This window comes from Osmerus eperlanus, chromosome 24 (assembly GCF_963692335.1).
Source record: "Osmerus eperlanus chromosome 24, fOsmEpe2.1, whole genome shotgun sequence".
Taxonomy (NCBI): domain Eukaryota; kingdom Metazoa; phylum Chordata; class Actinopteri; order Osmeriformes; family Osmeridae; genus Osmerus; species Osmerus eperlanus.
The window spans coordinates 7,443,796-7,466,374 of NC_085041.1; the positions used below are offsets into that span (position 1 = coordinate 7,443,796).

The window sequence follows — 22,579 nt, forward strand, 5'->3', positions numbered from 1 at the left end:
ATGGATACGCACACACTCACCCCCGGTTGCTGTATGATCAGTGCTGCTGCCGCCCTCCGCCATCCCCTTTTCCCCCTTGCTGTCTGTATGTTCTATCCATCAGGGGGATTATATCTCTGTTGGTCCCTGCCTCATATTTCATGTAGGCCTATGTATGTGTCACATCGAGGAGGCAGGGAGTGCTTCCCTTAGATCATCCACTCCGCCAAAGTCAAATTATTTCCATGTCATGGTTATCAATAAATTGTCAAATCTAATGCGTGAGTGATGTCTTGACTGAACTAGTTTTACATGCATGGCTTCATTTTCATCATGGCTTTATTTATTTCTGTCGGTTGGCCCTGAGAGCTAAACGCACGTGTTTTCTAAAGTTGCTTTACTCAAAGTCACTGTAGTTTTGGGATGAAAATAATATAATAATTATTAATAGCGTGCATCATTTTTAATGATGTGGGAGAGAGAGAGCATTTCACAAATGTCAGATTCATTTAATTACTAAAAGTAGTATCAAACAAATGGCAATCATCCTTGACTAGCGCCTGTCAAATCCGCAGACCTATTACACTATTAGGGTCAAATCTGAACCATAAATGCATTTTGGGTCATTTTTCACCACCGAGAAGCAGTCAGTCAACTTCCTGGTTTAATACTATTTCAATGACCACACATAACATAGCTGAATGTCTCATCATCATGCTACTTTACCAGGGTTCTTATATAACACCTTGGATGCAATGATAAAATAAAAATAATAAATTAGTTGCTGAAATTAATTCCTGAAATTCACTAGTTAACAGACTTAATTACAGGCACTTATTTGATACTTCAAAGCATACTGTGTGTCTTTCAGGGTTAAAAACGATTGGCTTGTCCAGGCGCATTCTTACTACAGATGCCCAACATGCAGGCTTCACAATGAGCAGGCTCATGAGGCGACCGCACTGGGTCCGTCCTGAAAGACTTGTTGACTTCATCAGTTCTCTCATGGTAGCACTTCAATCTGATCTTCTCAATCAGCTTCTCCAGCAGAATGTCAAGGTTGTCTGGGATGAAGGTCGGCTTCTCCATAGGAGCAGCAGTGCATTTCTTGCAGTCCTGACAGAGCCGACGTACTTTCACGACTCCCTTTCTCTGTCGTTTCCACAGCTTCATGTGGAACACAACCATCACACGGCTCGAGGGCCACTTTCTCTTACACTTTGAGCACTGAAACCTTTGTTTTGAAAGAGATGAGACAAACAGACAAGTGTCACACAATGACAATGGATATTAACTAATAAAAGTAATAATAACCAAAAAGTATGCATAGCTTTTAGACTTTGACAGATGTTCTAACACAGTATGCTGTTTGCTACACTGTTACATAATGTATGAAGCTAACTGTATCTACTATATGTTTACTTACGATACACTTCTATTGCATACAACATTTCTTAGTCTGGAACCAAATCACTTTTACATCACTTTATGATGAGACCAAGCAAGACTGCACATGATTTTGTTAACGTCACAAGATATATTTACCATGCAAATGTCTTTGTGATGTGCTCCTGCCAGCCTGGTTCCGTTCCATTTGGCTTGATGGAGTCATCAAACTCAATCTGCCAGTCATCTTCCTCGTTGAGTTCCATCACCTTTTCCTGAAAAATATCGATCCAATCTTGGGAAGCCATTGTTTGCTAGCTTTTTAGAAACAACCAAGTCTCTGAGAAGTTCTAGTTATACCAACTTAGTATTTAAAAAATGTAATTTAGATTCCCACCCTTCGTGTTTCACTATGCACCATGGACTACCCTTCTGCCTGAGTCGCAACTGATATTATAGCCTACGTAGGATGACATAGGGAAAACAAAACTTATCAGTAAGTTTCAATTCAACTGAAACCGTTGATTGGTTGTCAGCCACAAGAGGGCACTTGAACTTCCACAGAAAAAGAAAGTATTTCTTTCAGTGTTATGAGAGGTAAAGGTAAAAAGGGACACTACTGTTGAAAGCTGTTTGAAAGTTACTTTGGTGTAGAAGTTATGCTGATACTGAATGATACTTTTTTTTTTGATTATTCACTGTTATTTGAAAATACATTTCTCACTGTGTACGTTTCTATTGCAACAGTAACAGATGATTCATTGTCAGCCACAAGATGGCGCTCTATCAATGATCTCGTGATTGCATTTACACCGAAAGAGCTGTGAAACTGTTGAAAGTTGTTTGAAGCTACTTTTAGGTATAACTTAGATTGATACTTGAGGATGAACATTTTGGACAATTCACTTTTCAGTAATGGTGCAATAATATACTTATTGTATTCCTTGGCTACAGAGATTCAAATTAACTTTCTATTATTGCCTGGTATCAGTTCCTGGAAAGCCACGCCTGTACCTGACTAAAAATAGCTGGTTCACCAACTGAGTCATATTGGTTACAACAGCAAAAAAACATGCAAACTGACGTTGTGTCCTTGGTTACAACATGCAAACTGACGTTGTGTCCTTGGGCAAGGCACTTCACCCTACTTGCCTCGGGGGAATGTCCCTGTACTTACTGTAAGTCTGCTAAATGACTAAATGTAAATGTATTTTGCTTTAGATTAAAGTGTCTGCTGCATGAATGTCTTAACATATGTATCTAAATACATCTATATAAATCTATTTTAATATCCAGTGGCATTTCTATGGACATGACAAGGACATGGACATGACAAGTCCAATATCATGGACATAGATCAATACAATACCAACTGATAAGACAGAAATGAGGCACTCATTCAGAGGAGATTTTTGCATGATCTTTCCACACTGGATTCTTGAATAATAATGGAAACGTATTATGAACCCATTAGTAAATGTGACATTATCAACATCATCTTTGAAATATAAAAGGAGGAATATTCCAGAATATTCTCATTTGCAATGAAGGTGCATATGCTGTGTCTTCTGACTTGTGTAGACCTCATGGGGATCCTCCAATCCTCCTGACAAAATGAGATGAATGAGAGGGTGAGCTAGAATCCAGACAGGCTCATCAGAATCAACAACAGAGGAAAGGCTCACATGTAATCTGTTGTGCTATATTGCAATGCTGTAAAGTATTACTGAACTGTAATTATGTAATACAATGTTGTGATGTAATATTGCAAATAATGTCATGTGATACTGCATTGCAATGTTGTACTGTAATGCAGTCATGTAATACTGCACTGTAATGCTGTACTGTTATGTTGTAATGTGATGGTGTAATGTAATACCGCACTGTAATTCTGTCATGTAATGCTGTGATGTAATACTACACTGTAAGGCTGTGTTGTGTCGATGTAATGTAATCTTGCACTGCAATTCTGTATTGTGATACCTGATTCACACTACAGCATTATGCACTCTCATTTAATGTCTTCATGTACAATAGCTTTCTTAGGATGTTTTACAGAAAGAGACACAAGGTGTATTCATTCAAAATAATGTTTGTATATATTGTTCCTATATATTATTAAAATGTATTATGCTTCTGAGAATGCAAAATTATTTGTAAAGTATCCTTCCAGGTATCTTAATGCTAATCGGATAACAGCCTCTAAAGCTGACTAATTAAGATGCTTCATTCTGGGACTGGTCTCTATGTTGAATGTATCTATATATTATCATTCCCTAGGGATTTACTGTAGTGGCCGGCTATTGTGACTGAAACACACAAGTGAAAAATGACTTCTTTCAGAATCAGTATGAAGTTTAATAGCCAAGTGAGAGTACACAAAAAGGGAATTTACTATTGTGGGCAGGTGCATACAGTAAACATACTGACAAAACTGTACAATGTCAAATATAAAGTTAAAGTTAAAATAAAAGAGGTCAGTAGGGCTTCCATCACACATCTACAGTACGTGTGGAAGAAATTGGGATTTCCTGTGTGCTTACATTATTCACTAATCAATAGAACTAGTCATTGGATACTAGTTAGTACGTTCTCATGTAAGCTTGCTATTAATAAGAGTATATTGTGTCTATGTGTCAGGGTTAATAGATGTTCGGGGTCAGGAGAAAGTACTGGCTAAACGTTCCTTGTTATGACTACAAGGAGAGCTTCAACTATGAACTCTCTAGTCTGAGAGTTGTCATGTGTTGGGAGCAGTGCATCTCTTTCTCTGAGACTGTTGAAACGTCATTACTGCCTGACTGTCACAATCTATGTTTACATTCTTGTGCCCTATAAAAGATGGTCCTCCGGCTTTCGGAGCTGAGAGAGACCTGGTTGAGACCTAAGCTTGGTGTTGTGTTGTCATTTATGGTCAGAAGACTGGTTTTCTCTCCCAATCTGCAGATTGATAAATACTTATTAAAATCCAGAACTCAACTGAACTTAGTCACTCCGTTTATGAAGAGACGGACAAAACACTTTCTTCATCGTACGTACACTTGTCTACTTTTTCTATGCCACCGTATCCATTTTACACATCAAATCACACTGTTAACAAGTTGTAGACAGTTTAGATTTAAAAGCCCATGTGGACAATTCATGCACAAAGATACCCTTCAACTGGTTGTCTTTCATACACTTCCATACACATAGTTTGGGCTTAGTGGGAAGAGGTATTTATAGAAGTACAAACTCTGGGATTTGCTCTGACAATAATGTAGTGGTCAGTGGTTGAGGTGAAGTGGTGGACAGTGACTTTACCTAGATGTGGTTGAATGCAAATATTGCATCAAACAGCGCATGCAGTGATGGATAATGCTTGATTACATTGCTCTAGGTTTTATACTGTTTTATTTTATATTTTCTTAAAGTCTTACCTATGTCTGCACTGTTGAGGAAGTATAGGAATCAAACTATCAATAACCATAACTGCTGTTAATGTGCATTTAACAGTTATTCAACTTGAAATTACACTTGATAAACCTGTGTCCTGATGGTATGGGGTCAATGCAGCAACTACCAAATCTACTGTACATACATGTCATGTTAACCGACTCAGAGTCACTGTAGTTTTGGGATGAAAATAATGTAATACTCATTAACAGCCGTACATCATTTTTAATGATGTGGGAGAGAGAGAGCATTTCACAAATGTCAGATTCATTTAATTACTAAAAGTAGCAGCACATTTTTTTCAATCATCCTGGACTAGGGCCTGTCAAATCCACAGACCTATTCCAGTATTAGGCTCAAATCTGAACCATACATGCATTTTGGGTAATTTTTCACCACTGAAAAGCAATCAGTAAACTTTCAATGACCACACATAGCATAGCTGAATGTATCATCATCATGCTCCTTTACCAAGTTTCTTATGTAACATCTTGGATGCAATGATAAAATAAAATAAAACAATTAGTTGCTGAAATTAGTTCCTGAAATCACTAGTTAATAGACTTATTTGATACTTCAAAGCATACTGTGTGTCTTTCAGGGTTAAAAACGTTTGGCTTGTGTTGCGGGCTGTTGCTTTTCAAAGAGGAACAGAAGTCAGGTTTTTCTTTGGTTCAAATGCACATACAGACAGTGGGATTTCCCTGGCAGAGAGTGCATGGCAGAGAGTGCCCAGAGCAATAGACAGGATATTGTTTTATACACCCCTATCTAATCCTGAGTAGACAAAAACAACTTGTTATGGCATATTTGTTCATAGTTTTAGGGCAGGGATTGTTCTACAAGTTCGAGAGTCCAACTAAAGTGAGTCAGGTGGCTGAGCGGTGAGGGAATCGGGCTAGTTCACCGAAGGTTGCCAGTTCGATTCCCGGTCATGCCAACTGACGTTGTGTCCTTGGGCAAGGCACTTCACCCTACTTGCCTCGGGGAATGTCCCCGTACTTACTGTAAGTCGCTCTGGATAAGAGCGTCTGCTAAACGACTAAATGGAAATGTAAAGTTGTTCAGTCATTGTCCCTGGTTGGTTACATGTCAGCTGTTACTTTCCATGGCTGAAGTATCTGGGTCTATCTAAGGTCAGTTATGACCTCTTCCCATGTCTCCTGATTACTTGGGTCTAACCTTCGGTCAGTGACAGTTCATCTAAGGACAGTCGTAACAGTTCATCGAGTACTTTAATACAGTTTTTGGCCACAACAGCTTGTCCAGGCGCATTCTTAGTACAGATGCCCAAAATGCAGGCTTCACAATGAGCAGGCTCATGGGGCGACCGCACTGGGTCCGTCCAGAAAGGCCTGTTGACTTCATCAGGGGTCTCATGGTAGCACATCAATCTGATCTTCTGAATCATTTTCTCCAGCAGAATGTCAAGGTTGTCTGGGGAGAAGGTCGGCTTCTCCATAGGAGCAGCAGTGCATTTCTTGCAGTTCTGGCAGAGCCAACGTACTTTCACGACTCCTTTTCGCTGTCGTTTCCACAGATTCATGTGGAACACAACCATCACACGGCTGGAGGGCCACTTTCTCTTACATTTTGAGCACTCAAACCTTCGTTTTGAAAGAGATGAGACAAACAGACAAGTGTCACACGATGACAATGGATATTAACTAATAGAAGTAATAATAACCAAAAAGTATGCATAGCTTTTAGACTTTGACAGATGTTCGAACACAGTATGCTGTTTGCTACACTGTTACATAATTTATGAAGCAAACTGTATCTACTATATGTTTACTTACGACACACTTCTATTGCATACTACATTTCTTAGTCTGGAACCAAATCACTTTCACACTTTTACATCACTCATTATGATGAGACCAAGCAAGACTGCACATGATTTTGTTAACATCACAAGATACTTACGATGCAAATGCCTTGGTGATGTACTGCTGCCAGCCTGGTTCTATTCCATTTGGCTTGATGGAGTCATCAAACTCAATCTGCCAGTCATCTTCCTTGTTGAGTTCCATCACCTTTTCCTGAAAAATATCAATCCAATCTTTGGAAGCCATCGTTTGCCAGCTTTTTAGAAACAGCCAAGTCTTTGAGAAGTTCTAGGTATACCAATTTAGTATTTAAAAAAAGTATTTTATATTCCCACCCTTTGTGCTTCACTATCTACTGCACCATGGACTAGCCTTCTGCCTGAGTCTCCACTGATATTATAGCCTACCTAGGATGACATGGGGAAAGCAAAACTTATCTCTAAGTTTTAATTAAACTGAAACTTTTGATTGTCAGACACTAGAGGGCGCTTTTTAATAATCTTCCGCTTGCACTTCCACAGAAAGAGAAAGTATTTTTCTTTCAGTGTTATTAGAGCTATAGGTAAAAAGGGACACTACTGTTGAAAGCTGTTTGAAAGTTACTTTGGGGTAGAAGTTATACTGATACTGAATGATACATTTTTTTTAGATTATTCACTGTTATTTTGAGAAAAATACATTTCTCACTGTGTACGTTTCTATTGCAACAGTAACAGATGATTCATTGTCAGCCACAAGATAGCGCTCTATCAATGATCTCGTGATTGCATTTACACCGAAAGAGCTGTGAAACTGTTGAAAGTTGTTTGAAGCTACTTTTAGGTATAACTTAGATTGATACTTGAGGATGAACATTTTGGACAATTCACTTTTCAGTAATGGCGCAAAAATATACTTATTGTATTCCTTGGCTACAGAGATTCCAATTAACTTTCTATTATTGCAGTTCCTGGAAAGCTACGCCTGTTACTCCTTCATTCCAACTCTAATCCAGCACACCTGATTTATTACCTGACTAAAAATATCTGTTTCACCAACTGAGTCATATTGGTTACAACAGAGGTTAGATTGAAATCTACAGCAGGGATCTCTGTCCAGATCAAGAGGTTGCAGGTTCAAGTCTCCCCCTCAGTGGCGGTTCTACATTGAATTACACCCAGGGCGAGACGCCCTTCGCCCCCCCCCCCCCCATTGAAATCAAAAGGCTGTTATGGTAAGACCAACTAGAGAGGGTACAATTTCTGGGGAAATTGTAGGGTGTGCTTGCTTGCGTCGGTTTCACAGGGGTCCGTTTTTGAATGACATTTTTACAACTGATATTTCTGTATATTTTATATAAAAATGCATACTTATTATTTATAAAGATGACATAGATTTAAAAGCATTTTGCTGCTCATTTACAACTGAAAATACGAGTGAAATGTAGAATGAAATAGATGTCTTCTCATTTCCCCTGCAAGAGGCAGCCTCATCGTTGAAACAAAACGAACTAGAGAGGGTACAATTTCTGGGGAAATTGTAGGGTGTGCTTGCTTGCGTCGGTTGCACAGGAATCCGTTTTTGAATGACATTTTTACAACTGATTTCTGTATATTTTATATGAAAATGCATACTTATTATTTATAAAGATTAAATAGATTTAAAAGCATTTTTTTTTTTGCTGCTCATTTACAACTGAAAATACGAGTGAAGTGTAGAATGAAATAGATGTCTTCTCATTTCCCCTGCAAGAGGTAGCCTCATCGTTGAATCAAAACGAATAAATTTGGCAGACCGGTGTAAAAATTGACCTAATCTCTATCTCTTCTCGTGATATTTTCAGGCATGTAGCCTACTCATTGCATTCATTCATGAATAAAGAACCCCCTTTGAAGATTATTCTACGACGTTACCCGGCAGTAGAAGATGGAATCGCGATTCAAACAGTACCATCTGCTAACTGAATATGCCCCCAAAATAAGCTTGACATTTATTTAGTGGAAAATCGCTCATTCATAAAAAGCTCACTGGTAGCGATCATTGTCAGTAACAACGCAAAATGCGATAGAGCCCTGTGTGGAGAAGCTGCCCCGGTAAATTGTACTACTACGGTACAGTACTAGACTACTGCTGTGTTCGTCTTGGTACTGTAGCGATTGCGTTGGTTGAATTGGATTTAACGTTCCGTTGTACGGTTTAAGATGAAATTAATTATTTTCATGAACAGATTGACAACGTTTAGGATGTGGCAATGAAGTTCAGGTTAGTAGTTAGACTTTTGATTTAAGTACAGTAAGGGGAGTGCCGAACATGTTCTGTCGCCGTTTGACTTCCTACAGCTGTGTACTGTAGTGTAGATGTTTTTGTAGTGTGTCTCGCGTAAGCTACAGCGTTGCAGTGAGCTACACTGGTTTGAAACCACAGGTAATGGTCATTTCACCAACAAATCGTTACTAATGTCAGAATAAATCCTACAACGAAAATGTATATGTGAGGAATGTTTATTTTAACGATTGAAAACAGATAACGCTACATCATAGACCACTGTAGTATGTGTTGCCCGGGCAACACAGGCTAATGTCATGATGCTAATACTTCAGTGAAATAGTAGACTACTGTTTCCGAAAGTAGATGTACTTCCTTAATAATATCAGTTTATACTGTACATTACACATAAAGAATGTATAATACATTACAACACATATTCTAGAACTGTAATCACCAGCTGCATATCAGGCACGGCACTAACTATAATCCCAGTTATTAATATGTGTGGCATTTTTAATCACTGAATGCATCACGGGCACTGTGCACGAGTGAATATAACAACAGGATTTATGAAGGATGCATGTCTTAAAGTTATGTATTGTGCTTATTAAAGTTATGTCTTATGAAACTTAGAAGTGTGCTCAGGCTTAAACATAGGGTCTCACTGAGTGTGGGAAGCAGGCTGTTCTCTGTGTCTCTATCTCTTCATTTTCAGAAACAACCTTGAATCTGGGTGGAGATGGCACCCGAGCAGGTGGGACGCGTAGGCAAGAACAACTCCCTGATGCACGAGAGAACAAGCTCAACCCTTTTTTAATACTTGTGTTTCAATTGCACTGTATAAATATATGCTGGGGAGGGAAAGATAGCCAGTTGGACTTCGTGAACCAGCCCAAACTCTGTTGCGGGTAGGGAAACTTAGACAACCCCAGAGCTCTGTACTTGTTGATTTCCAACTGCTGCATTAAAGCTGATATTATCGGACCTCTGCGACTCCAGACCACTCTTTCTAGAACACAGATTTGTGTCATTGGATACCATCATTACATATTGGAATAGACACATAGAATAAGAATCCTTCACACATCACAATTGTGTGTCATATCACAAAGTAAAATGAGTAAATAGTTATCACCCTGGCCTCTGTGCTTGTGGCGTTTCTGCAGCTGCCTTGCAGTAAAGCTATAGTTAGCCTAGCTATCCCCCAAGTTAACAGATGCGAAACGAATGTTCTGCCAAAGGTAGTCACGCGTGTTTTCGTGACGTTAGTGACGTTAGTAACGTCAGTGACTGTGGCTAGCAAATTAGCCACCGTTAGCTTCACGTTTCGCCACAAAAACTTAACTTGAGCCTAAACCATGCAACGGAATTCCAATAGAAGCAACTCAATCGCTACCAAGACGAAACTTATGACACCTACGTTGTCTATGTAGGCCAAATATTGACTGAGTTTTAGGGGGGAAAAAATAAAAAAATAAAAAAATAATAATATACATGTGAGAGAACAAAGGTTGTGCTCTCGCCGAAGGCTTGAGCACACCCAATAAATATATATGTGAGAGAACAAAGGTTGTGCCCTTGCCGAAGGCAAAGCACACCCAATTATGTTCTATACAGCTAAAACAGCCTGGGGTCAAATTGACACCAAACATAATAGGAGGGTTACATAAACATGCCCTTACACGCTAAATATCTGTTATTACATGATATATTAATATAACTTTTAGGGAGGAACACTTTTAGTTATGACGTTAAACTATACTTTGTCACGAAATATAGTTGTAGCAAATAGCAAATGTTCGTCTTTGAAACTACCTACAGATTTGAAAATTCCGTTGGCTAATTACAGGGCCTAACCTAAATAATGAAAATAAATAATAACTGAACTTGTAACAGTTTTGTTGCAAAGCACACTATTATGGTGAAATGTTATCTCGTGTTTGTTGAGTTAAAACCGAAATATTGTTGTTGCATAGCAAGCATCATAGCAAAAAGGCTAACAAACGTAAGAGTTAGCCTATACACATTTTTTTTCAATTCGCCATTTCACACAATAAAAAAAAAAAATGTGCAGGAACTTTAGGCCTATATTTATAATATTATGAATTGTCCGTTCCATTTGGGAGACCCAGTCAGATGAGCTGTCTGTCCCTCTCCCCTTTTTTCACACAGCTTCTGTGCACGGCACCTTTTCAGAAAGCAGGGGTGCCTGCAGCTGCCTGAAGGGGGCGCCAATTTGCCAATTCCCCACACAGTGAAATGATAGAAAAGAGAAAACCGCTTCGCGGCGCAGAGATTTTTATTTATTTATTTTATGCTCGTGCGCTGCCCACGTGACATGAAAAAATGCCGCCCCGGGCGGCTGCCCGGTCCGCCCGTGCCTAAAACCGCCCCTGCATACACACCAAATGTGTTCACAGTCAGAGGAGATTGAAAGGACTAAACTGTTTCCATCTTTCAAAGTGCACTGCACCAAACCATATTTTCTGCTGATGTGGAATGTCAAATCGACCTCACACCCACAGCTCGGTTCCATACTACATGTGGTTATAAGATATACGATAAGATATACCTTTATTCGTCCTACAATGGGGAAACATCAGGGTCATGTTTAAATAAGAGACTCTTTGGTCTTCCTGAACGCTACATTCAGCCAGCAGTGATGCAAACAAAGTGTGCGCTGGCAGTGAGTTGCTGTGGTAGATCGTGGCTTGATTTGTTGATGGGCAGCTCTTACTTCTGCAAAACAGCATGCAACCTGGGTGTTTTTGCAAAAGGGCATTACTAATACTCGAAGTTTCAACAAGTCATACCCAAGCTACAAAAGATTTTCCAAACTTCTTTTGCTCCATTATTTTATTTATAATTATATAATTTAATCAAAGTACACAACGGAAATGCCCAGAAAACAGTTATTTTTCATTTCTACAAAAGATGACAGTCATTCTTACTAAATTCGTATTATTTTTCACATTCAGTAACCTCTCCAATTCTCTTAAATATTCTGTAGCTGTTTGCAAACATGCCAAATGAGATTTCTGAAATTGTACACATGGAACGTAACGTAATTAAACCACTACAAACAGTGTAGACAAATGACTTCATCAGTAGTAGTAGTTTAGTGGTTATCAATAAGTCTACTTGATATTTCCACTCTGTGATATGGGTTAGGGTAATTTAATTAACTATTATTAGAGAGGGAACAGAAAAATGCAGTAGAAGATCCATATTACTATAATTACAAAAACAACAACATACAAATACAGAGAAACACAAAAATCGGACTTGCAACATACTTGAATTGTTAGGTTTGAGAAGTGTGTGCACATTTGTACACTTTAGTCAATTAGGTACATTCAAACTGAAACTTCAACAGTACAGGAAAACCTCCATAAGTTGATGCTGCACATTATTGAGATAGTAGATTGTGAACGATTAGAGTTCTTCCTGCAATTTGTGGTTTTAACTACAAAGAAATTGGTACAATCAAAAAAGCCAGCCAAAAAGAACACATTGAATATCGTTGTTTAAAGTATAAATCTCAATACTTTGTGTTGAGGTTACGTATAGTATATACTATGAATATATGACGTGCAGCATGCCACAAGCAATGGAAGAGTCAAATGAAGAGAAATACGAATACAGAGCATAGCTATTGGATTTCTTTAACATTGAGGTCAGTTGTGGTTTTACATCTCTTCTCTACTTCTGTTCTCTAGTAATAAAGAATGATTCCTGGGTCTCAAAAGGGTTTCCAAACACACGTGCAGCACAACCTTCATCAAATTATGTGATGTGTGCTACTGTATAAATCAGCCTTATCTCCCACAAGCCCCCTGTTGTGGTCGTTGGAAGGTGATGGCCGCATACTCGACTGAGTCTGTAGATCTAATCACGATGTCTGGCCTATGATTGGCGTCCTCCCCTCCTGTGTGGTGACTGTGGAAGTCCAGTATGCCATACTCCACTGAATGCACAGCAACAGTGGCTTTGGAATTCTCTTCTGTCATCTGTCAAAAAAAACAATATGCATTTGAATTATTGAACCTTTACGCAATGTATTTTTATAGGACTCTATATGAAAAAGAGCCCCAGGCCCTTCATCATGAATAATAGTAATATGAAATTCTAATTTCCAAAAACTTAGGAATTAAAGATGAGGTACTGTCTGGGAACTTACCTGTGACTTTGCTGCAAGGTCGTTTTGCTGGCTGGGATCTAAAGAAAAAACGGTGTGAAAACAAAGTCTCAAAGGTGATCCTCTCAAAACACATAACCTACTCTCACAAAACCCAATCTATTTCTCTATAAGCCATGTATCCTGTAATTGGAACCGCAGAGAATGACGAGGAGTTCCATTATTTGACCGGTTGTTTTTTGCCTAAAGGAACAATCAAAGGAACTGTGTTCCGCCTTCTAAACAGAAACCTATCTACAGTGTTATGGTGTCATTCCGTGGTGCAGACACAGATAAACTGCTTGGGGTCGCACATCTGTTTACAGGAAAGCCTGCTCAGGAGGTTTTTGAGGTTATGGGGGCTTTCAAAAGACTTTGCATGCACACAAATGTTGAGGTCTGATTTGGGTCAGGGAGTCATGGAGGAAAAATGTACCAGTGTAAAAACATCAACTTAGCATTTTTCCACCCGTCTTCTCTGACTCAACTCTATTCTAGAACCAGGTAGAAAAGGTAATAGGTTATTCCCCCCACCAATGAAAGGTAGCATTTTTATGAGTAGAGTGTTTGAGTCGGTGATATCATAGGATGTGAAACTGAACTTTGTTGATGCAGATGTTGTGAATCTAAACTGCCTTGATGCTTAACTTTTTTTCTACCGGTACAACATTTTCCTATTGCAAAACTAATATTTGCATAAAAACTTTAACAGAAGACTGAACTTAACCACAGCTTCAGAATGTGCAAGGGACTAATTTAAGACTTCAGAAAGTCTTGAGAAAAATCAGCATGTAGACAGTATATCCAAACATATATACATTACAATATATGGACATCTTTGGTACCTGAGTGCAACATTTGGATCCAGCAGAACCAAACAAGCAGTCCAGAGATCAACACAATTATTGGCACTACAAGTCCAGCAAGGATGATATAAAAGATGTTTATGTTGCTTGTGGTGGGACCCTCTGTGGTGTGAATGCTTTGTGGAGGCACTGTTGACAAAGACAGTTAAAAAGTCATTTAGAGGATAGACATCAATCTTCTAGATTCAATATTCATCAACTCAGGCAGTAAAGCATCAAAATTACGTAATTCACAAACACACACACTCACTTGCCGCTTGATTTTGTATACAGTTTAACTTAAAAGATATTCCTATTATTTAAACTGGGGTTCAATAGGGGGCAAAATAATGCAGGTCCGAGATCAATGAAACACATCACAGCACATTTACTCCTCTCATACGTTATGGGAATTAGCCGAATGTGAACTTAGATCTTACCTGTGGTATGGTTCTCTATGTCTAGGTGCAAAGATAACTTGTTGCTGTGCAGTAGTCCACCTTTCTTGGGGAATAAAGTAACCCAGTAAACTCCACTGTGTTCTAAAGCCAGATTTTGGATGCAGAAAGAAGCTTCTTTAGAAGCTACGTTAAAGATGCAGGGCCGGCCTTGTGAGCAGTCGCTTTGACCCTCCTGAAAACATTCAGAGATCTTTGTGTTGCTTTTTTCGCCTTTGTAAAGTGTAACACTACTGATGTTCTCTCTGGAGATGTTCTTGAATGTGAAATTGAGTTTTACATCTTTGCCCAGGGTTCCTGTTACCTTTGATGCCAAGTTCGGTTCTGTTATAGGAGATAGATACATGGAATCCATATAAACATAATGAGATACACAAACACACAGATGCATTGATTTGTGATTGCTGATTGATTGTCATGTGTTCATAATAGCATGTATTGTCCTTCCGCTTTGGACTGCTTTGACCACATTGACAATAACGCAAAAAGAAATAAACAAGTAATGTTTTTCTCACTAACTATATTTTCAGAGTTATAGGCCTACACGTTCTCAGTGAACATCAGTGTACACTGTAGGCTACAGTAGAATCTGGTTCTTACATACTGTATATTTATAGAGATTGAATCATTGATCACTGTGAGTGAATCGAAATGTGCCTTTTTTGTGAAAAGAAATGTTTGTAAGACATCTGAAAAACCTGGGTAATATGAGGGAAGTGACGCTACTATAAAAAATTAAAACAACCCACAGATTTCCCCATACACAGTAGTTATTTCCTAGTGGAAAATTTGACATTGTAACTTAGATAACACGAAACAAGTAATCGAAGAGCACATGGATGTTTTACTTTTAGACATTTCTGTCATTTCTTTTATGATAACTTCAAACTTTTTTTGCTTTCCACAGTTCCTGCAAGTAGTAGACCAGTATTTATTTATTTTTTGCGTTACTTTATGAGATCTAAAAGTACTGAAAGTGAAACTACTTTGAAATATCTCTCTCCCTGTATCTCTCTGTATCTCTCTCTCTCTGTTCAATTCAATTTGCCTTTAAAAAGGACTATTAAATGTATTACTTAACTAGACTGTACATTTAGTCATTTAGCAGACGCTCTTATCCAGAGCGACTTACAGTAAGTAAGTCTGTAGGGCTGTATTATGTTTAATCACATTTTACTGAACAGACTAGGCTACTAGACTATGTGGGATGCTCTAGTTGTTCCCTAAAACCATAGTTTCTTTTAAAATAAATATTTGTTACATCATAAAAGATAAAGAAAGTTGACGTACCATCAAGCCGCACTTGCAAAATGAATATAAGCATTAAGAGGGATTTTAAGATGACGTTGTGGTTCATAATACATAGAGAACTAGAGCTTGTAATGGAAAAGTGAAGCTTTTCTTCTTAATCTGGTTCATGTGTGTTCTCCTCTGTTGAATGCTGTGATCTGCCTTTTTCATCCAAAAAGTGTTTGTATGAGAAGACAAGGAAATGTAGACAGGAACTTGTGTGTCAAACATCTTAACAAGCACCTCCTATGAATGAACGCTTCAAAGGCGTTATGGGACTTGTGGTAGCCTAAAGAGACTGTTTCTGAGATGCCAGTGAACGTTTAACCCTTAAAGATAGTTAAACAAATCAACCTTTAACCCACAAACATTCCTCCATTTTTATTTGGACACCTGTAGCCTAATACGTAAACATTTACTAGCCATTTTCCTTGGTTAAGAATTGCACGTCTGAGAATTTAACTGAAATCAAACACAATATACCGCAAAGGGAAACTGGAGGAAGTGGTGGTCTTCCCTCCTTGAAAGTGCAGAGGTGTAGTATCCGGCAGACGGTGGTCTGCAAACCTGGGTTTGTGGTTGACGGGGGTCGTCATGCTTCCCTTGCTGTCACATAGTAGGCGTACACAGTAGCTATACTGTGGCGTACACTCAAACTCCCCTCAAATCAGTTCAGGTTTCACAAGAAAACCACCAATAGAGAGACTACAACGAGTTGTTGTGCCGTACAATACATGTTCCTTAGGGTCTTTTTTTCAACTGATTACTTTTGTGATTTGTGTCACAACTGTAATCAAGGTCACTGTCGTAAAATTTCTTGGAACGTATTAATGCCCATTGAGAACGCTATGCAACATTTTGACTCTTGAACAAACACTGGTTTCAGGCCCTCCTCTTGTCTTCAGAAAATTCAACATGATTGGCTATTTTACCTCGGTCTGGAGATTCGGAAGGTGTTGTTATGGTAACTGTAGCACGCAAGCTAAAAGGCAGCCAGTTTAAAAAGCTAATCACTTAGCCTAGCCTACTACTTTTCTTTCTTTTTTTTTTGTATATTTGTATCTACATGAGCTAAATGGAGGGATCGCATACAGCGGGAAATACATATCTCATAAGACCGAATTATCAACACAAGTAAGATGGTTAAATAAATGGTTTGTGCCAACTGGTACTAGTAGTAGCTAGCTGTACAGTACTGTACTGTATATCAGTCACACTAGTTGTATAGCACTATCTACCGTAGTACAGGTAACTACTAGCTTTAGCTCACCTAGTTAACTAGGTGGTTAGCTAGATAGCTAAATGTATAATCTTGATCGATGTAACCAGCGCTACTGATCGTTTATAAAAACTAATTTGGCAAGCATCTGTAAAGTAATCCTGTCCCTTGATTGATAAATGTTATATAGGTATTAAGCTAGATGTGCTTCTTATAGGTTCAAGCCAGCTGTTGTGAAGGAATGCATTCGAGACATTCTGAGAGAACAACTGTCTGGTGTGGACTATGATCCCGAAGAGGTTCCACTTTTGTCTCGCAATTTGGCAGACGGTATCAAGGACAAACTAAAGAGTGGGCATCTTTTAATGGATAAACTCATAACCCAATACACACACACCCTCAAACCCATTTCAAATCCCGTTTATTTTTGTTTCCTAAATGTTATCTGTATTTAATAATAACAGAGATGGGCTTTGACCGATACAAGCTTGTTGTGCAAGTGGTTATTGGAGAGCAACGAGGAGAAGGAGTCAAGTGAGTTATGTGGGGCTTGGATGTAATTTGTTTATTGTGTACAACACCAGTATACAATAATATTACTTACAATATATATATATTTTTACACGTCACTCTACCCAACCTTATTTAACCTTGGTTTGTCACATTCTGAAAGATGATTCTATTTCTAAACATGTCATCTTGCATGAACTATGCATGACATCTAGTGGTCTTTTAAACGGAAAACTAGAATGTACTGTATGATTCATGATCTGCATTTAAATGCTGAAGTGTTTATTCTCAGTTTGAAAACAACATTCTCCATTGTAAAAAAACAATTTGCTGTTTAAAAAAACACAAAAAACAAAAACCCTCTGTTGTCAAATTGCTTTACCAACTTATTGTGGCCCTTCCTCTTTTCCTTGCTCTGCAGAATGGCTGCCAGGTGTTTCTGGGATGCTGACACAGATAACTATGCTCAGGACATTTTTATGAATGTAAGCTTATTAGGCCGTGTCTGTAATATCATCCTTTCCAAATGGGTAAGTGCATTGTTAATGTTCTCTGTTTGTCTGTTTCTGCAGGACAGCCTATTCTGTGTGGCTGCTGCGTTTGGCAGCTATTATTACTGAGGACCTAAGAACAAAATGACATCACCAGAAGTTTGCTCTTTAAGCACTGCTCTGGGCTATACGTCTGACCACTGACACTGGTAATGTGACTGAACTTTAAATGACGGTACATTGACAGGGATGTTGTCGTCTCAGACATACGGAACTTGCCCTTTTGTAGGACGTGGTGTAGGCCTATTTTAAGAACTTGAGCAATGCGTTTTTGTGTATAGTGTAGGATATTTTTGTCAGAAGGATTTTGGTCAAAACAGTCAGAGATGGAATCTCTTTCAAAATCAAGATGACTCGATGGTTTATTCACCAATGCAGCAGTTGATACAGGAATACATAAAAAGCATAAAGACATCTAAAACCTAGCACATTATATAGTGAAAATGAAGAAATCCCCCTCCCTCCATAATCCTATTTCCCAATATTGCCCCATAATCTTCCCTAGTTTGTTCTCTTGTTCCCCATGATGCGTCATGTGTACAAGCTGCCTATCTCTAATGTCCGCTCGACCCCATCTATGTTCCCTTTCCTCCTCTTTAGGAGGACACAGAAACTCCAAACGAGGAGCCTAGCTGTCCCATCCTCTTCTCCTTCAGAACTCTGGCAACACCCCTAGTCTCCCCACTATTCTGTGCAAACAGAATGTGTTGTTTACAACTTGTGGCATCTTTCTCTGAGATGTTAACATGCACAGGACACAAGTTGACAGATGATGCAACCCAGACCTCGGCCTTCTTCCCTGCTAGGAACTCCCCACATATTAGCCTATGTGACCTTTAATCAATCCATTTTTGGCCACAACAATAACTATAGACTGTAGTGGGCAGTTACATCATTGTCACAAGGAGAGCCGAGGCCTTGGGAGACTGCAGAGACAAGCAAAACTATTTTAGAAGTTTAGAAGTTAGTCACATTCATTATTCATGTGCACTGAAATCCTACATGTCGCTTACAATGTTCTCTGAGTACTTCAAATGTCCTCTCTTAAGTTCCTGATGGCGTTGCAACAGATTTTTTTAAATTAATAAATTATGATATAAATATATCGATTCTTTTAATAATTTAGGAAGAATTACATTTTACATTCTGAATAAAGGATGTGTTGTCGTTGATGTCTGCAAGTCAATTCACCTCTGCAAACGCATGATTCTGCATGTCTTTGAGGAGTTTTGTCTGACTGTCTGACACTTCAGCTCGGGTACTTTTATGATACAAGAGGTTCTCAAACATGGTAACCATTATTATGAAGAGGTCTAACACATTCTATGCATTTTAACTAAACAAAAATATAGCTTTTTCTTATTGTCTATGGCAGAATGGGTTTCATGATAACATTTTGCAATTCTCAGTATGTATAATGGCATCCTGGCATCACTTATGGTCATCACAAGAGTAAAGAAAATGACTCTGGGACTAAACGTTTAAAAGAGGAGCTCTCTTAACCCTTGTGCTGCCTTCGGGTCACATGACCCAAAGGTTCACAACGAACCATCGTTGTGTTTACCCAATTTTACCCAATACAAAAACGAATGAATAGCATTTTCTTTTAACCTTCGCAATGTGGGGGGTCTGAGACAGCCCGACGGTTAAAATAAAATGCTTCACTTTGTTTTTGTATGTGGTAAAGTTGTCGCAATACAACGGTGGGTCACAATGACTGATGGGTCAGAATGACCCCGAAGAGAACACAAGGGTTAAAAAGATGCTCTCGCTCATTTTGCTCATCACTGACTGTGGAGTGAGATTGGATTTAGATTTTTTCCTAAGGCGTCACTTAATGGCTTTCTCCCTCAAGCGGGGATCCACTACCCAACACTGTGCTTTCCAAAAAGGAGTGCTTGAACCCAGCGATAACTACAGTTGTGCCCCAGGGGCACAGCCATTTTGTAAGACTAATTGCTGTCAGGAAAATAAGAAAGACAGACATGGTACAATAGAATTGTAACATTTACATTACATTTATGCATTTAGCAGACGCTTTTATCCAAAGCGACTTCCAAGAGAGAGCTTTACAAAAGAGCATAGGTCACTGATCATAACAACGAGATAGCCCCAAACATTGCGAGCAGCCAAAACATGAAGCATACATTGTGAAAAAACAAATAAGTGCCAAAGGGAAGAACCATAAGAGCATGCAGTTAAACAAGTTACAATTAAACAACATGAAACTCAAAAAGTGCAAGAGTATACCTGTAGAAAAACAATCAACAGTAAAATATTTCACAGCGAGTACAAGAATTTAAAACCGTTACAACTAACCAACAAGAGCAACAAGTCTCTCAATAAGAGTCATTGTGATCCTGGAGGAAACTAACATCAGGTCCAGCCAAGCATTCCTAAGTGCCGTTGTACTGCCATAACATGGGACAGGCCAAGTATTGAAGCCAAATATAGAATATGTATTCTGTTTGTCACCAATCTGTCTTTGGGTTTTGTCGAGCTGCAGAAACTTTTATTCATCTATGGAGATTACGGTGAAATACTGCAATTTTAAATCATTTGGACTGAAGTGCATGAACGCTGGCTCTAAAACGCCTGTCTTCTTCTTGGTCCCTGGAGCTGTTTCTCTACTTGACTATTTCTGTCAGCATCTGTTTGCTCAGTGACCATGTGTGTCTAATACAGACATCCCAACCTGCAGAGACTCATTTCCGGGAGGTGGCCCGGTGGCTCCCCCCCCCCCCCCCGGGACCCAATCCGCACGCATGATGTACCCCCTCAACCAGCACGTACACGTACACCCCCGCCTCCCCGGGACGCAATCAGGACGCGCGATATGCACCTGTTTCGACCATAAATGACCATTGCACAGTCTTGCCCTCGCTCTAAATACAAAATCCCCGAATTCCGGGAGATTGTATAGCATTTGCGGGCTTCAGGGAGCCGCTATTGAAATGCGGGAGACTCCCAGAACTTCCGGGAGACTTGGGATGTCTGCTAATAGACAGTATTTTCAGTCACATGTCCCCTATACTGGTGACAGGATTTCTCTCCACACCCTAATATGGCAAAATGTTCAAGCCTGTAATTATAGTCTTTGTCACAGGATAAAAACACATGAAGGTTTATCTCTCCATGATTAACAAAGATAATGATGCAGAGCCTGTCTTCAAGCTAAAGCATTAGGCATGCCTTCGTCCATGTTATTTGCTTCTCCAAGGGATATCAAGTAATGTCAGTGTCCTTTCAATTCGTCAGAGCTATTTGTGTAGCATCGTAATTGCAGACGGGCTACTATCACTTAATTTCTGCAATCACACCCAAATGCAATGGAAAAGAACTCCCAACGGGATGAAGGTAATGAGCCGTGTGTAGTTTGTTCTAATCGGATTAGCTTAATTAGCTAAACCATCCCTGACATCATTACATAAACTCTAGCTCTATTATGGTAAACATATTGAAAAAGTTTGAACACTCGGAAACCAAATACCCATAAAGAGGAATAGCAATTACAGCTGTCTAAAACTCCATAAATAGAATGGATCTCTCCCTTTCTCTCTTCTAGATTTCCCCCAACAATATCCAATCCTGATGAGATGCATTTAACCTCACATGGTAATGGTTGGAGCTGTGACCAGTTTCCCAAACAGCAATCTCACTCATCAGCCATCCTTCAGATACCATTTTTCGAACACAAATTTCATAAGCGTTAGTATGTGCTTGGCTTTCTATCAAGCCACTGAGTGGAGTCTTTGATTATAGTCATTACTGTTGAGTGATTCATTCAACTGGGAATTATTGAGTCCATCTATATACATATGATATTATACCCTTTGACAGCCAACGAAATATGCATTGAAGAGTTGTGTATGTGTTTGTGTGTGCCTGTTTGTGTGCACCAACATGTCACCTTTTTGTATTTTTCCTGTCTATGAAGATATCATTTGAGGATCTTGTACAAATCGATGATCAGTGACACAGACATTGAACATTTAGGCTAGTAACAGAACAAGTTCAGTCTATTCATGACTCATGTCTGAGGTAGTTCAATCAATATCCGATAACTGATTATGAAAGCTCTAGACAGAACTCCTTTTCGTTGCACACCTCCCCAATATGTAAATTGTCAAACACCTGTTTTCTAAGCCACAGGATACCAATCTGTCTCAAGCAGCTACATGTTTGAAAGGTTTAAGAATAATTCAAATGCAATGATTAGTGGCAGTTGTATTTCTGACCTTAGATAATTATCAGGGTTTAGCTAAACGGTCCAGGTATGGATTTGCAACACTAAACATTGCCTGCTGCAAAAAGAAAAATGGTCACTTACCACCCATGGCATTCATGTCTATTTTGATCCACTGTGTCACCCTCATCTACATTCATTTCCTGGCACAGTACAAAAACCTAATCTCAGTGTAGTGAGGTCCACAAGACCACACGGAGCCAACATCTTGCCACACCTGAAGAGTGATTCAATCACATCAGAATCAGCCCTTGTGACACCCTCAGTATGCTGATTACCCACCAAACGCCGATGCAAAGGAACCATAGAATGGGGGGGGGGGACCTCCCCAATCTACCAAATCAGCCCTCCTGCTAGCTTGCAAGCTTCAAAGGGCCTGATTTAGACAACACGTCTCCAGCGACCAT

General features: G+C 39.2%; 4 protein-coding genes across 4 annotated transcripts; 1 reads left to right on the forward strand and 3 right to left on the reverse strand.

The window, feature by feature from the left end:
• Window positions 1-467: 467 nt before the first annotated feature.
• LOC134011348 (receptor-transporting protein 3-like) lies at window positions 468-1,789 on the reverse strand. Its single transcript, XM_062450948.1, has 2 exons — window positions 1,525-1,789; window positions 468-1,213 (listed from the first exon to the last, which is right to left on the reverse strand). Exons 1-2 carry the CDS (start codon window positions 1,671-1,673, stop codon window positions 853-855), a joined length of 510 nt encoding a protein of 169 aa, XP_062306932.1. The 5' UTR covers window positions 1,674-1,789; the 3' UTR covers window positions 468-852.
• A 4,188-nt stretch (window positions 1,790-5,977) lies between these two features.
• LOC134010849 (receptor-transporting protein 3-like) lies at window positions 5,978-6,970 on the reverse strand. Its single transcript, XM_062450129.1, has 2 exons — window positions 6,727-6,970; window positions 5,978-6,407 (listed from the first exon to the last, which is right to left on the reverse strand). Exons 1-2 carry the CDS (start codon window positions 6,873-6,875, stop codon window positions 5,978-5,980), a joined length of 579 nt encoding a protein of 192 aa, XP_062306113.1. The 5' UTR covers window positions 6,876-6,970.
• Window positions 6,971-11,731: 4,761 nt separating this feature from the next.
• Window positions 11,732-15,949, reverse strand: LOC134011347 (uncharacterized). Its single transcript, XM_062450947.1, has 5 exons — window positions 15,647-15,949; window positions 14,339-14,680; window positions 13,899-14,048; window positions 13,057-13,094; window positions 11,732-12,886 (listed from the first exon to the last, which is right to left on the reverse strand). The coding sequence occupies exons 1-5, from the start codon at window positions 15,711-15,713 to the stop codon at window positions 12,695-12,697; spliced, it is 789 nt and encodes a 262-aa protein (XP_062306931.1). The 5' UTR covers window positions 15,714-15,949; the 3' UTR covers window positions 11,732-12,694.
• A 648-nt stretch (window positions 15,950-16,597) lies between these two features.
• Window positions 16,598-18,997, forward strand: dynlt2b (dynein light chain Tctex-type 2B). Its single transcript, XM_062450531.1, has 5 exons — window positions 16,598-16,780; window positions 17,083-17,216; window positions 17,330-17,399; window positions 17,797-17,860; window positions 17,948-18,997. The coding sequence occupies exons 1-5, from the start codon at window positions 16,722-16,724 to the stop codon at window positions 17,993-17,995; spliced, it is 375 nt and encodes a 124-aa protein (XP_062306515.1). The 5' UTR covers window positions 16,598-16,721; the 3' UTR covers window positions 17,996-18,997.
• Window positions 18,998-22,579: the final 3,582 nt, after the last annotated feature.

Bases quoted from the DNA above. Each gene is read 5' to 3' on its own strand.
- dynlt2b (XM_062450531.1), top strand. From the start codon at position 16,722: ATGGAGGGATCGCATACAGCGGGAAATACATATCTCATAAGACCGAAT. The intron at 16,781-17,082 runs GTAAGATGGTTA...TGCTTCTTATAG, and splicing joins AGACCGAATTATCAACACAA to GTTCAAGCCAGCTGTTGTGA. The intron at 17,400-17,796 runs GTGAGTTATGTG...CTTGCTCTGCAG, and splicing joins CAACGAGGAGAAGGAGTCAA to AATGGCTGCCAGGTGTTTCT.
- LOC134010849 (XM_062450129.1), bottom strand. From the start codon at position 6,875: ATGGCTTCCAAAGATTGGATTGATATTTTTCAGGAAAAGGTGATGGAA. The intron at 6,408-6,726 runs GTAAGTATCTTG...TTCAAAACGAAG, and splicing joins ATCACCAAGGCATTTGCATC to GTTTGAGTGCTCAAAATGTA.
- LOC134011348 (XM_062450948.1), bottom strand. From the start codon at position 1,673: ATGGCTTCCCAAGATTGGATCGATATTTTTCAGGAAAAGGTGATGGAA. The intron at 1,214-1,524 runs GTAAATATATCT...TTCAAAACAAAG, and splicing joins ATCACAAAGACATTTGCATG to GTTTCAGTGCTCAAAGTGTA.
- LOC134011347 (XM_062450947.1), bottom strand. From the start codon at position 15,713: ATGAACCACAACGTCATCTTAAAATCCCTCTTAATGCTTATATTCATT. The intron at 14,049-14,338 runs GTAAGATCTAAG...CTTTGTCAACAG, and splicing joins CATAGAGAACCATACCACAG to TGCCTCCACAAAGCATTCAC. The intron at 13,095-13,898 runs GTACCAAAGATG...TTTTTTCTTTAG, and splicing joins GATCCAAATGTTGCACTCAG to ATCCCAGCCAGCAAAACGAC.